Source organism: Acinonyx jubatus, chromosome D3 (genome assembly GCF_027475565.1).
Source record: "Acinonyx jubatus isolate Ajub_Pintada_27869175 chromosome D3, VMU_Ajub_asm_v1.0, whole genome shotgun sequence".
Taxonomy (NCBI): domain Eukaryota; kingdom Metazoa; phylum Chordata; class Mammalia; order Carnivora; family Felidae; genus Acinonyx; species Acinonyx jubatus.
In genome coordinates, this window is record NC_069392.1 from 27,409,347 (window position 1) to 27,425,101 (window position 15,755).

At 46.9% G+C, this 15,755-nt stretch overlaps 1 protein-coding gene across 2 annotated transcripts in view; it reads right to left on the reverse strand.

Moving 5' to 3' along the window:
- UBE2L3 (ubiquitin conjugating enzyme E2 L3) overlaps positions 1-14,974 on the reverse strand; it is a 54,246-nt gene extending 39,272 nt beyond the window's left edge. The window contains exon 1 of one of the 2 annotated variants that reach the window (XM_027049712.2): positions 14,907-14,974. In XM_027049712.2, the coding sequence (XP_026905513.1) occupies positions 14,907-14,933 (27 nt within the window). In that variant the 5' untranslated portion in view covers positions 14,934-14,974. The remainder of the gene's footprint in view (positions 1-14,906) is intronic. The other variant, XM_027049713.2, reaches the window with a different exon arrangement.
- Positions 14,975-15,755: the final 781 nt, after the last annotated feature.

Consider the following 15,755-nt stretch of genomic DNA (forward strand, 5'->3'; position numbering starts at 1 on the left):
AGGTGTTACAGACCTGACTTCTTCCAACCAAGATTTATTAAGCTATGAGTCAGGTGTTGAGGATATAAAGATAAACAAAACTGGGGACTAGAGCCAAACACATACCTACCAGGTTTTCTACCCAGTGCTGTATGTGTGATTTCAGAACTCTGCCTCAGCACAGACACACAGGGAAGAGAACAACTATCCACTCTGGGGTGGAGAGGGGGACATGTGCCTTTCACTGAGCCTTCACTTCCTCGGCTTCAACACAGACCCAGAATCAAACACAACAAAGGGGCAATGACTATGCAACAGAACTCTTTGCAAATGAGGGATTATTATTAAACAGTTCATGCCACAAATGCCATTTGATCCAGAAAGCACAATCACCATGACTACTTCAGGGCCCTACCCGAGAAGTCTTTAGTCTACAATTGTCTTGTTACTTGTTTCTCAACTGTGCACTGCTGCTTCTCCAACAACTCAAGTCAACATCAAGAGGCATTTTGACCCAAGCCACCCACTGTGCACTAGCCTGCCCACATTCCCAATATTCCTCCATTCTCAGACACCTGGAGTGACACAATCCCTCCAATGTCTCAACCTGGTCTCTTGTCCTTGGTATAAGTCTCCTCAACATCTCTTGGGTACACTCTTTTCGGCATCCTCAGAGCACCACCTAGCTGAGTTCTGCCTCTCCTGCTGAGCAGGCAGAACAGCTTCCTCACTGGCCCTGGCTTCCTCCTTGTTGGTCCAGCCCACACACCCTTTTGGAACTTAGAAGCCCCTCTGTGTGTGGTGCTATGGCTCACGATGGCACCGGAGGCTCTGAATAAGCCCAAAAGATCCTCTGCACCTTACATTCCCATCACATAGGCAACAGTTTAAAAGGCCCCATGAGCAAACAATTCCAAAGAAAGTAGGAAGTGAGCCAGTGTTACAGGTTCTAAGTTGGAGGATGTGTGGTATGGAGTAGGCAGAGAAGGACAGTGTGTCAAATGAAGGCACAGAACAGGCAGTTGGGATGTGCTGGTGCTTCATGGCAGGCGACACACCCGACCACGCTTCTTCCTACAGGATGCTGCTGCTTGTCAACCCTAGCTGCCCACTACCACCATCTGGCTTAGGCCCCAGCCCTGGAGATTCTGGTCCAGAAACTGTGGGGTGGAGTCTCAAATGGGGATTTTTAACAAGCCACACAGTGACAGGAAAGCTCCACTTCTAAGCAATGCTCAGCTTCCATCAGGAAGCTGGTTGCAATGGTTGTGGCCACTGCGATGGGGAAGGTGTGGTCTGGCTCCTCTTCCCGAGCCTGCAGGGAGGAAAGCATGGAACCTGAGAAACCACTCACTTGCCAACTGCCATCTGGTCTTCCTTCTAATGCCCAAGACTCATCAGAAATGCTCCCCTGGGGACAATGAAACCTTCGAGATGGGGAATAAATAAATCTCACTCTAACACTCTGCTCCATTCCCCAAAGAGCATATAAGCTCCATGAGGGTAAGCTTGAGGGCACGGATCTAAAAGCCTCAGGAGCTCATGGTCATGTTCACTTGCTTAATTATCAGGGTAGTGAAGGGACAGGAAGCTGGGGCTTGAGGAAGAAAAGGCTCTGGGATGGGAAATGCTCTCCATGTATTTTGATTTTCTGATCCCTGGTATAAGATATCAGAGTAAGATTCTTGGCTAGAGACAGAACATATCATATGTCACTTAAGAGCTGAATCTTACCAAGCTATCAGAAATGTTTTAAACCACATACAGGTAGGAAAACAATTTCAGATAGAACATTGAAACTAGACAACAAATGAGATTATATTCAATTTTCATGGAAGAAAATTAATTTTAAAATAATCTGTAAATTTACTCTATGGCTTCAGAAATTCACGTACTGATAACAATAGGAAGTATCAGTAATAAACACAAGAAGGTAAATTTCAAAAGAATTACAAAAATGAAGCAAGATGAGACTCAACTGCGGGCGGGGGTGCAGAGAGGGCACCTACTGGTGTTCTGATATCAAGAGATACATGAACAAAGATAAAACAAAAACTGTGGGAGGGGCACCTGGGTGGCTCGGTCCATTGAGTGTCTGACTTCAGCTCGGGTCATGATCTCATGGTTCGTGAGTTCGAGCCCCGTGTCAGGCTGTGTTGACAGCTCGGAGCCTGGAGCCTGCTTCGAATTCTGTGTCTCCCTCTCTCTCTGCCCCTTCCCTGCTCATGCTCTGTCTCAATCTCTCAAAAATAAACATTAAAAAAAAATTTTTTTTTCAAAAACTGGGGGAAGATGCCATCCCTCTCACCCCCTACTAGAGAAGAATGGGCAACACTAATGTCAGCTGAACTGGGAGGTTCAAGAAATCCAAAGCTCAGTTTATTGATTACTAGTTATCAGATAAACTCTCAACTTGCTATCAAGTTAAGCTCACCAAAGAGCAGAAGAGACAACCTCCTTTGCATAATTCTAATCAACAAGAAGAAGTGATTGTAAGGCAGAAGTGAGAGAAACCAAGACAAACAAACAAGCAAGCAAGCAAGCCCTGTAATCTCCAGGGAATGCTAGGCAGCGTTTCTCAACAGGGTGGCATAGGCATCCAGACAGGACTCTGCACTTGACCATCCTGAGCCCAGCCCATTACATGCCAAGCATTGTGACACCACTCCACCCTGGTTTCCCAATATCCTCTAGAGCCCCAGCTGCTGAGAACCACTGGCATCACTGGTAGCCAGGATGCTAAAAGTCCTGCATTGCACAAGCAGGTCCTCCAGATAAGAACTGCTTGGCCCAAAATGCCAATCACACCCCACCAAGGGGAACAACTTGAAGAGGATGGATTCTAGTCATTCAGAGAAAAGACAGGTTCATCTGAAGGTCTGAGATGGAAAAGGCAAGATGACTCAAGAGGCTTAACAAACCCTCAAGCAAAAGTGCACCCCTATAACTGAGAATAATCCTCAGATGGAAGAACTGGGGAAGGAATTTAAAGAAACCAATGTAAATTCAAAGTTCAAATTCAAGGGGTGCCTGGGTGGCTTGGTCAGCTAAGTATCCAACTGTTGATTTCGACTTAGGTCATGATCTTGAAGTTTGTGAGTTTGAGCCCTGTGTAAGGATCCATGCTGACAGTGCGGAGCCTGCTTGGGATTCTCTCTCTCTCCCTCTCTCTGCCCCTCCTCCATGTGCTCATATAAATAAATAAACTTAAAAAAACTTAAAAAAAATAAACTTAAAAAAAATTTTTAAGTTCAAATCAAAAGGATATTATTACAAATGATGCGAAAAAAGGGACCTGACAAAGGAAAACTGTGAGTGGCCCGGCTCTAGAACAGAGTCAGGAAGACCAAAACCAAAAAAGACAGGAGCTTACAAAATAAGGCCACAACAGTTTGTTTCAGTTCTACTAGGAGCAAGAAGCTGTCCTGGGTCAGCTGCTCCAGGCTGATGGCGCCAGTACTGACAAACCAAGAGAAGAGTGCGAGGGAAAGCAGAACCAGCCAGTGAGCTCATTCCTTCTCCCTGTAGGAGACAGCAGGCTTCCCACCCAGAGCAAGTGATGAGGGAGAAAGACAGCAATGCTTCTCAAAATGAGGTCCATTTCTGAGCCCAGAGGTGGATCTCAGTGTATTGAGGGAACTTGAAAGAGCCTGGGTATGCTGCCCAGCTCTTCAAAAAGATAAAAGTCCACTGCCCAGACTATAGCCCAGAGAGCTTGATGCCCATGCCAGGCAGGAGTGTGGCACAGTCCAGAAACAGACTACTGCCTAACAATTCTGCAGGCACTAACAGGAGACAGCCCTGGCCCTGCACAGAAGCCTCGGCTTATCCCTGAGAGGACAGCAGGAGTCAGCTATACACAGTGAGCTCTCGGTCACATAACTCCAATGTATGCATCCAAGTTCAGGCAAAGTAGTTAACAGTCTCCCCCCTGCCCCTTCTCTGGAGGTCTATGCTGGTGCCTGGAAAAGCAACCATTCAAAATCTCCCGGGGCAACCCTCACGCAGCACTGACAGAGAACCCTTCAGGAGCCAGCGATTCTCAGCTAGCTGTGGCCATGGTCCTCTTTAAGAAATCCATTCAGCAGACAGATGGGGGCGCCTGGGTGGCTCAGTAGATTAAGTATCCCACTCTTGATTTCTTCTTCTTCTTTTTTTAAATGTTTATTTATTTTTGAGAGACAGAGTCAGAATGTGAGTGGGTTAGGGGCAGAGAGAGAGGGAGACACAGAATCTGAAGCAGGCTCCAGTCTCCGAGCCGTCAGCACAAAGCCCGATGTGGGGCTCGAACTCACAGAGTGTGTGAGATCATGACCTGAGCCGAAGTCAGACACTCAACCGACTGAGCCACCCAGGCACCCCTCCCACTCTTGATTTCGGCTCAGGTCATGATCTCACAGTTTCACGAGTTCAAGCCCCACGTTGGGCTCTGTGCTGGCAGCATGGAGGCTGAGACTCACACTCTCACTCTCTCTCTCTCTCTCTCTCCCCCTCCCCCACTTGCACTCTGTCTCTCACAAAATAAATAAAAGCTTTAAAAAAAATAATAAGAAAACAAGAAACGTATGCAATCACCCCATGTGTCTGGGAAGCAGCTGGGAGCCAAGTCTGGCTGGAGTCTTAACTAACATTAGGGGACTCTCAATTAAGAGTATACCCAAAGGCCCAGGGGGAATTGTTCAACAACCACATGCAGAGAGATGGGGCAGAGAGGGAGTGTGGAGGGAGAAAACCCGACTTGTGCTGAGGCCTCATTCTAGACTTGCGTTAACAGTCTCCTGAGTAAGGCTGGGCACCTATGCCAGGGGATCCCCCAGTGACTGTGAGCTGCACTCCTGCTTAAGAACTACCATGCCCATCCAATCCTGTCTTTTAGAAAGGAAGATCCTGAAGCCCTGATTAATTCAGTGTCATTTCCATGACTAGAAATAAGCTCTTAAAGGAGCTAACACCTCCCACTAAGCCAGGCACACAGAAGCAACGTAAGGAATCCTTCCAGCTGCAACAAGTTTGTGTAATAGAAACCCAGAAATCTTCCTGAACTTTTTTTTAAAAAAGTGAATGCTGGGCACCTGGGTGGCTCAGTTGGTTAAGTGTCCAACTTTGGCTTGGGTCATGATCTCACAGTTCATGGGTTGGAGCCCCACGTCGGACTCTGTGCTGACAGCTCAGAGCCTGGGGCCTGCTTCCGATTCTGTGTCTCCCCCTCTCTCTGCCCCTTCCCACTCATGCTCTTTCTCTCTCAAAAATAAACATAAAAAATAAATTAAAAAAAAAAGAAAAAGAAAAACATAAGGCAGAGGAGTTGCTAAGAACACATCACCACCACACTCCCCTTAAGCGGGCAATAGCTTAGTGTCACCACTTACAAAATCCCAACAATAAACAAATGGAGAGATGCCAGGGAAGAGGTCATCTTCTAGGAAAGAGCGTTATTTCTGGGGACAACCTCCAGAAATGAAGATGCTAGGGAAAGTGCGTACCTTCGATGTAGGAGGCATACACCAAAAGCAGCCATGTGAAAAGCAGGAGCAAGACTCTGAGAGAGAAGCGTGAGAAGTGGTTGGTCACAAGAACATTCTGCAGTGTTTACAACAGATAGCACACAGAATAAGACTGGAAGCTCACAGACACTCAGAGATGGGCAAGTCAGGCATATTAGCTTCTTACAGATGGTAAAGCTGAAGTTCAGAGAAGCCCAAATCACAGACCCTTTATAGGGTAGGGCCAGGGCCAGGACCAGAAGCAAACCTAGAATCTCTCTCAGCCACACAAAGCAATAGGTGAGGGTGGCAAGGGGTTCCACTAGAAACAGGCAATGCAGGGGCTCTTATTTCTTCAACAAGATACTTGCAGAGCTTAGCTTCCCAAAATTTATAATGACAAAAGCATGAACATATATAGCATTTGCCCTAGCCCTTCACAGCTGGTCGTTAAGTGTTTATGCCGTGCAAGGAACATTTCTAGGCTTGTCTTGTCCAGACAAAGTGAAACCTGGCAGATGGAGCTGCATGTCTAAGGGGAAGTTACACAAACCTGCCTTAAATCTAAGTACAGGGATGCCTGGGTGGCTCAGTTGGTTAAGCGCCCAACTCTTGATATCAGCTTGATCGTGAGATCAAGCCCCAAGTCAGGTTCCATGCTAAGCGTGGAGCCTGCTTGGGATTCTCTCCCTCCCTCTCTCTTTCTCTACCCCTTCCCCTGCTCACACACACACATTGTCTCTCAAAATAAATAAATAAGCTTTTTTTTTTAATCTAAGTACAGTATAGCTCTCAAATACCAGCTACACAACTGGGAGGACATTAGTTATTTGAAAAAGCCTCTTCCTGCTTTTTTGTGTGACGGTAGCCAAGTAGCTAATTTTGACAGATAGGTGCTTTCCAAGCTCACACAAAGCAATCAGTGGCAAGGATACTAAATCATGACTTTAATTCAAAATACTGTAGGAGTGCCTGGGTGGCTAAGTTGGTTGAGTGTCCAACTTCCACTCAGGTCATGATCTCGCGGCTCATGGGTTTAAGCCTGGCATCAGGCTCTGTGCTGACAGCTCAGAGCCTGGAGCCTGCTTTGGATTCTGTGTCTCCCTCTCTCCCTGCCCCTCCCCTGCTCGCATGCTCTGTCTCTCAAAAATGAACAGTTAAGAAAAAATTATATCAAAATACTGTATATGTTTAGATATATACAGGTTTAGATATATATAGGTTTCAGAGCCCCGCAAATATGATTCTCTTATTTCAATTAATAGTTAGCAAAGGAGGCAGGACCCACAGAAACACATCACCCCTTCCACGGGTCAGCAGTATACCATCTTACACTTAGTTATTTTCACAACTAACATATTTAACTACTATCACAACTCTATGAAGTAGTTTTATCATCCTACTGCAGAAATCAGGACAATGAGGCTCAAGGTGATGGCACAAATGAGTCCGTGATAGAAGTTAAGATCTGAACTTGACCACAGCACACTGATCCAGGATGGTGGGCCACTTGTCAAGAGGTCATTCTAAGAGGGTATGGCTGAAGAGAACACTCAGTACAAGCTTATAGGCATACACTGCCCACACACCTCTGGGCAAGCATGGCCCAGCTGAGTGGACTCTGATGCCAGCTCCACACAGTCAGCTTCCGGATGTCAGCCTGGCTCCTGGAATATGTTTCTGTCTCCATATGAACATGGTTGTACATGGCATTCTTGAGTCCAGCACCCCAGCACAAGTGACTGGAATGGGAACCACGTGTGTAAAACACATGGCAGATCTCCTTCTGTAAGGTTAGCTTTCCTGAGCTGAGCTTTCTTAACAAGATGTACATTGGTGTAAAGGACATATTTTACAAACCATGTCAGAAAGCACTCAGAGGCTGTTCAACTTCTAAGTCGTACCCACTCCCTGATCCTGTGATAGAATCAGGTACCATCCTCGCTCAGAAAGACAGACCACCACCATGAGCACTAGATTTGACGTTACTGACTTGCTTGCAAATGTGCCTGCTGGGCTAGGGACTGTGAAAACAGCATTTTCCTCTGCTGCTGAACTATGTTGGCAAAAAAGCAGAAACAAAATCTGATAAGATCATGAAGTAAAGAAAACTATAATCAATAAAGACCTGGAATTATTGCAAACTGAACAAAAAACCCACCACCTGACCTGAAATGAATTCCCCTCCTCTCCACCTTGTTCCTCCTTAAAAACCAAAAGCAGTCATGTGAGCAGGAGCAAAACCCTGAGAACAGGGAGGCCTGGGCAATGAGTGTGCCCAGTGCCACTGCCAGCCTGTGGGTGGTACCCCCGCCCCAAGCCTCAGCCTCTTGTCTGTCAAGGGTGTTCCTCTCAGCTCTGGAATTCTAAAGAGACTGTGGCGAGGGCCAGGAGCAAAAACGGATCAGCCACCAGAAGCAACCTTTCTTAACTTTCTGCTTCAGGGCTGAAAGAGAAGACAAAAAGCAACAATTTTATTTCTGGGACTGCAACTATTTCTTCAAAGTATTTCTTGCAAACTCCCACCCCTTACTGCCAGCTCAGCATCTTTCCATGCCTTCCACAGCACCTGGACTCATCTTTGGACACAGTGACGGTCACTGCACGGCACATACATGAAGGACACGAAGAGATAATGTAAGTGTGAGATTCAGAGATACCGGAAAGACAAAATTTTGAATTCAAGAGCTTTTTAATTTTGTTGGAAAAAGTAAACATTTTTTGAACAAAGACACATTCACACAGCTGCCTCAAGAAACTTCTTGCTAATCCTAAGGAACAGGTTATTTCAAAAGGCAGAAGAGCAGGGTGGGAAAGAGAATGGGCTCTGCCTGGGTAATGAGGTCGTGTCCAGGCATGGTCCAACCCACCTTTTCAGTACCATCTCCAAGCCCCTACCCTCCTGCCAGGCTGCTCTGTCATTGCCCTGGGATATGTTTTGCTCACTCCCGATAATAACAATCTATGTGTATCTAACACTTAGGATATGCTAAGCACTCTCTGGAGCATGTGACATATACTAACTCATTTCACTTTTGCACACAGATGAAGTAACTAAAGCACAGAGATTAAGTAATTTGCCCAAGTTCCCACAACTAAGATATCGCAGGCCCAGTACACAACCTCCAGAACCTGAGCTCTTAACCAGGATACCATATTCTCTCTCCCAATAGCTTTGAATGAAACACCCTTTCCTCCCCACTTTTTATTGGGGTGAGGGTTAGGTTTAGCTATGCCCTCAAGAACAGACAAATAGAATGAGACTGGCTAGAGGAAACCCAGAGGCAAAGGCTCTCACATGTGAGCAGCCTGCTGCTTCTCCTGGATGTTACAGCTGAGGATACATCTGACCCCCTCAACTGAAAGGCCCAGACATCTCTATGCCACCTGTCCTTAAACTCATCAGCATCACCTTCTGCAATGCCCCTTCATGGAGAGACAAGTCTTCAGCGGCTGGCCAGAGAATGTAGCCCTGCAGGGAAGACGAAAAGAGGGAAAGCTCATAGTTCTGGAGGGCCAGGTTCACTGGATATACCAACCTAGGGTAAAACCAGGCCACTTACCCAGTGCTTCTGGAAAGTGCCTCAGGGCTGGACTAACTGAAACCAAAGGAAGGGACTGCACAAGGTCAGAAGCAGGCAGCTGTTTGGGGAGGGGGGGGGGAGTGAACTGTCACTGCGGTTCCCCAGGGCATCTCTCCTAGCCACCACCCACATCCATTTTGAGGGATGAGAGCTACTAAACCTTACTGGCTGCCAGGCCCCCCCCTTCTCCAACAGCCCAAACCCTTGCCTATGCTTCAAGGGCCAGACCAAGTTCCACCTTCTTCTCAATGTCAGAGGATCTTTCCCCTTATACTCCATTATTCAGCTGGCAAACATCCAGCATACAGTGGACAGACCAGAATTCCTTTGTTCTAGGCATACGCCATTTTTCTCCCTCACTGAGCTCCTCAATGCAGGGCTAAGAGGAGGTGCCTGTGAGTTGAGTCCTAAAGGACAAGAAATTACCCTGATGTAGAGAAAGGGCAGGGATACCAGGGCAGGGATACCCATCAAGAGACCCCGGGGTGCAGAGCATGTGTAGGGGATCCCACGGGCAAGTGCAGAGAGAAGAGACTCGTGAGATCAGACTTCGAAAGAACATGCTAAGGAATGTGGGGTTTTAAATACAGATCTCTGACCTCCCGAATTGAGGATAGACTGGTGAGGAATAAAAGGAAACTACCAAGGAGTCTAGTGCAAGTGGCCCACCACAAATGGATGGCTTGAACTAAGGGAGTGGTAGAGAGGGTGGAGAAAGACAGGCAGAGGCCAGAGAGGATAAAGGCCTAGTTCAGGAGAATCTGGCAAGTGGCTAGATGTGGAATGAGGAGGCAAGGTGGGCTTCTCCAGGTTCTTCCTTGAGTGGCTGAGTAGACAAGTGGATCATTAACTGAGAAAGGCAAGACAAGAGAAGCGTGGGGGCTGTGGGGACACAAGTTTGGACAACCACAGGTCTATATGCCATTCAAAGGGAACTTCTCCAGGCTGTTAGATACAAAGTCTGGGCTCAGGAGAGATATCTTGGGGTCCTCTAAACATTAATCCCTAACTTCCTGTTGCAGTAAAGAAAATAGAAATCTCTCTTGAACATTTAGTGATACTTTTCAATGGAATGAGAATTTTCCAAGTGATCTGGTACAATATACTGCTAATTTAACAAACTCTTTATAGAATTATAAAAAGGCCAGAATAGGTCCACCAAGTACCCTGAGACAAATGTTTTTGCTCTAGTATATACCCTAAGAAAAGGTCCCAAATGTTGCAACGAACAAGTCCATTCTCTTTCGCAGGGCCTGTCCCAATTTTCTTTTAATAGGGAAACATTTACAATGAGCATCATTAAGGGAAGCTGAAATAGTCCGAACTTACTGGGATTTTACATTTAGAACAAAAAAAAATACAATGTTTTTCTCAATTCCCTAAAACCAAGTGGATTCAGGACATTTATACCGGCATAACATCATCTGAAAAACTCCCCTCACCCTCTGACACACACCTACCAGACACACGTTCACAGCTCTATCGTGTTAATTACCCAACTTCAGAGAACATAAACTTGTATTCAAAAGCAAACCGGTTTATTGCTTTTGAATTCCAAGGAAAGAACTATTATTAGTGACTCCTCTTACTTATTCACGTGTAGTTATGGACTGAAAGTACACCATTACAGAGTTCTAACTGAACATCATTTAAGTAGTATTAAAAGGTTGCTACAATCTCAATTCCTCATCTCAACAGTTACAGCATAATGACTGGCAAAATGTCACATACCCCCTTCTTAAATCCACAACTTCCCCCACTGAGAAAAGCCCTTCTGGGAAGATACTTAGCTGGAGGGCCCCTAGGGGAGATGTGTGCAATTGAGAGGCTGAAAAGAAATGATCAGACTGCAATCAATTTCCTTAGCCACACCTACAGGTTTCACTTTTGTAGCTATTTCCCTTCCTGATAAAAGCAATGGTTACAATCTGGTTGTTACCATCAATGCTGAATTTGCTGCTTGCAAATTAAAATGTATTTAATGTTTTATTAACATTCTTTTCTAAAAAGGGTTCTGAAAAAGGCTAATCCTTTTAGCAAATGCTTTTTAAATTAAAGACTTTAGTCTATGGGGGAGGGGAAGAAAAAAAAAGAGGTTGGAGAGGGAGAGAGCCAAACCATAAGAGACTCTTAAAAACTAAGAACAAACTGAGGGTTAATGGGGAGTGGGAGGGAGGGGAGGGTGGGTGATGGGTATTGAGGAGGGCACCTTTTGGGATGATCACTGGGTGTTGTATGGAAACCAATCTGACAATACGTTTCATATTTAAAAAAATAAAAATAAAGACTTTCTCATACTCACTTTGCCTAAAATAACTTCTTAGCCAATATATGCAAATACTCTACTTTCAATAATGTATCTTATACAGTCCATGGTTACAAAGAAATCAGACTCTGAGTGTCCTGGAAAATAGTTTTTGAGGAAATCTAAAGTTCTTTAAGATGTAATTCATTTGATTATTCAGCATGTTTCTTTCATCATCAGAAACCCCTTTATTTCCACCCCAAGTATTGATCAATATGCACCAATAATTTGTTGTTGTTTTTAACCAGCTTAAACACTGACTCCCAGAGCCAGTGATCTAAGTCATTTAACCAGCATTCCTCTACTGAATTGAAAGAGTTTCCATCCACAACTCAAGAAACTACACAGTCCTCCATGTGTCCTTGGAGTAAGAAAAGAGGCATGGACTTTGGGATTTGAAACTAGGGAGATTTAACATCTTCTCTCCCCACACTGGTCTGCTTGCTACTCCACCTCAGGTAACATTCAACCTATCTAAGCCTCATAATTCTCTCATTTGTAAAATAAAGATGATAATATGCTAACTTAAAGTGTTAACGGAAAATAATTTATGTAAATGATCTAGCACTTAAAAGTACTTAGGGGTGCCTGGGCTAAGCTTCCAGACTCTTTGATTTCTGCTCAGGTCATGATCTTGCAGTTTGTGAGTTCAAGCCCAGCATCCAGCTCTGTGCTGACGGTGCAGAGCCTGCTTGGGATTCTCTCTCCTCTCTCTGCCTCTCTCTCTCTCACTCTCCCTCTCAAAAATAAACACTAAAAAAATAAAAAATAAAATAAAAAATAAAATAAAGTACTTAATGTTACATGTTTATTTTTTTTTTAATTTTCTAAAATGCTTATATTTTGAGAGCGAGAGACAGAGCACGAGTTGGGGAGGGACAGAGAGAGAGGGAGACACAGAATCTGAAGCAGGCTCCAGGCTCTGAGCTGTCAGCACAGAGCCCAATACAGGGCTTGAATCCCCAAACTGTGAGATCATGACCTGAGCTGAAGTTGGATGCTTAACTGACTGAGCCACCCCAGGTGCTCCATACATGTTCTTTCTAAGCTCCAATTTTTGGAAACATAAAAATAATTTAAAAACCATAGGAACTCCCCTCTCAGAGCTCTGGAAGCCTGGGAACCCCAAATTAGGTCAACTTGGGTAGACTAGGGGATACCAAGATGAATTGGGTCAAGATTCCTGTCCTTAAGGAACTCAGAACTCTGTAGGAAAGGCAAGTCTAACACAAATGTGACTGGGACAAGTGCTCAAAGAGAAACATAAAGAAAGCACTGTGTTGGGGCGCCTAGGTGGCGCAGTCGGTTAAGCGTCCGACTTCAGCCAGGTCACAATCTCGCGGTCCGTGAGTTCGAGCCCCACGTCAGGCTCTGGGCTGATGGCTCAGAGCCTGGAGCCTGTTTCCGATTCTGTGTCTCCCTCTCTCTCTGCCCCTCCCCCGTTCATGCTCTGTCTCTCTCTGTCCCCAAAATAAATAAACGTTGGAAAAAAAAAAAAAGAAAGCACTGTGGTCACACAAAGGAGAAAACAACTTATTCTGAAGGGGTTTGGGGGAGAAGGCCTCACAGAGTAACTAGCATTGGAATTGGACCTAGGACTTCCATGAAAGGGAGGAGAGGCAAGGGGAAGGTAGCCTTTCTCAGGTAGATCAAACAGCATGTGCAAAGGACACCACATAGCAAGTAAGTAAGAAGAGCAGGGGGCTCTGGAGTCAGAACTTGAGTGAGGTCACAGCTCACCCTCCCTAGCTAGGAAAATTGGGGCAACCCAACGAATCCCTCAGCATTCCATTTTTTCACCTACAAAATGGGAATAATAATGTCTACTTTCAGGGAGGATTAAACATGATCATGAATGTGAAGTACAGGGCAGCACAAAGTAAAAGCTTAAAAAAAAAAAGGTAGCTATTATGATTTGCAAGGGTAGTGGGAAAACAAGGGGCAGGAGGTGAGGCTAAACAGATTACTTTCAGCCAGCCTAGGAAGGGTCTTGCATGCCAAATAAGAAGTTAGGATTAACTGCTGAGGACTACAAGATCAGAGAGGTTTTCAATAGGAATGAAAGGATTAAAAACTTGCTTTAGAAAAAGAACTTTGGTGTCCAAGAAGGGGAGTCAGAAAAACTCAGTATGTACTTGGAAAAGCATCTGAGAGATGAGGGTATGGATTCAGGTAATTTCGGTAAGATTAGGAAGGAAGGCACACACTCAACTCTCTCTAAAGTAAAATCCACAAGGCTTAATGGGTGACTGCATTTGGGGAGAAGAGTACAGAAATAAGTGAATAACAGTCCTCTCATCTGGATGACTGGGTGAATGATGGTGTCACTGCAGAAAAGAGATGAGAAGTTTGGAATCTGCTGACTGCTCTTTTGTGCCCACTTCTAATCCAGTTTTATGAAGTTAAACGTCGTCTCCAGCCCTTACTGAACAAAAGAAATGTTCCCAGGGAGGGAGGGCCCAGAAGCTGTGACTCCAAGTTCAACGTCTAGATCCAACAAGCACCGCTCTGCCCAAGAGGAATCCTAGCTCTTTATCTCCTCTCAGGAAATCAGCTCCTGCTCTTTTTTATTTCCGGCTCGATGCAACCCGGCAGCACTACCGGGGCGCCAGCTCACAAATCTTGGCGAGGTCGGCTCCGGAGGGCGCCGGCAAACATACTCGGGAAAGAACTAAGCCAGTTTAGCATCTGTAATCCTCACCAAAGGAGCCACTTAACAAGAAGGCACCCGCTGCATTCAAGATACAAAGTACCAAGTTATTTTTATAAACTTTGGCCGGTTTGAGTTCGAACGATTGAAGCCAACCCCCACCCCCCAAAATGGCACTTTTGCTTCAGCAAGGAAAGGAGATCCGGATGACTAGAAGTGGTAGGTTGAAAAGGAGACGGGGAAGGAGAACCGCGCTGCAAATGCGGCCGACCCTACGCCTTCCTGGAGTTGGAACTTACCCGCTGTGTGACTCTGCAGTCACAAGGCGACAGTTTGCTAGGACCCAACACAATTTCAAACGACCCACCAACAAACTGACCTAACTTTTGTCGCCCGACCTCCTCCTTCCTTCCCCAGCCCGAGCCTCCCGGCCTCCGGAGCTGCGACCCGGCCGAAAGGGGCACCAAACCCAGTGCGCTGCGGCCCAGGGCGGGGCGGCTCCGCGGCGCGGGCTCCCGACCGGAGCTCCGGCGCTCAGGCCTTCCCCGCGGGCGCCCGGTTCGGGACCTCCCGGCCGGGCCCCCACATCAACACCGCTCTGGGTCCGGGAGGCCGCCGCCACTAGGAGGACCCTGCCCGGTTCCGGGCGGAGGACGGTGTGGACGCCCCGGGCCAGGCGGAGGGGCCAGCGGCAGCTCCCAGCGCGGCCTGACGCTCCCGCCCAGGCTGCGGCCTAGGTGGCCCCGTTAGCTCCCCCAGCCCGCGTGCGGTCCGGAGGGGCGGTGGGACCACGTAGAAGCGGGAGACCGAGCGGCGGCGCCCCGAGGAGTACCAGCCCGCCGCGGGGACCCCGGGCCAGGGACGCCGCACCTCCCTGCCCGGCCGGCGCCGGAGAATGGTTTTACCTTCATCAGCCTCCTGCTGGCCGCCATCTTGGATCTGGTGCTGCTACTTCCCCAGAATGCATCGCGGCCCGCCGGGCGACTGGAGCCCCCGCACTTCCTGGAGCGGGGGAGGGGCGGGCCGGGCACTCCCCGACGTGCGAAGTGCCTACTGTGTGCTGGCCACGGTGCTGGGTGAACACAGGTGAACGGGTCTGGCGGAAACCTTGCCTTTACGGGCCGTCCAATCGGATGGAAATTACAAAGCGTGCTTGGCACACAGTAGGCGCACAATAAATAATGGCTGCATAAAATAAGATCATTGAATAACCAAGATTATTTCGGACACTGATAAGTGCTGTGAAGAAAAGAAAACTGGGTGGTGGGAAAGTGACTCTGGAGACCTACTTTTCCAATGAAAGCCTCACTGAGGAAATTAGTATTAATAACACTGGAACCTACAGAGCGCAGCTCCCCCCTCCATTGCTTCATTTTCCTTAGTCTTTGAAACCACCCTGTAATATGGTTATCATTAACAGCCCATCTCACAGAAAAAGCAAAGAGAAGGCCAATGATTTGCCCAAGGTCATGCAGCCAGCTAGGAGCAGAGGGTGAGCTGCTGGCTCCAGGGCCAACGCTGGAAACTGAAGGATGGGATAGAGCAGCTGAGAGGCTGGGAGGAGATTGTTTCAAGCAGGAGAAAAGGCGCTGGCAAAGGCCATGTGGCTGTCTAGATGGCCAGAATGGAGTAAGAAGTATTAGAAGGAACAAGGGAGGCAGGTGACAGACCGGGACAGCCTTACAGGAACAGAAGGGATTTGGCTTTTCTTCTATGCTCTGTGAGAGACCTTTGATGGATGTGTGTAGCAGCCA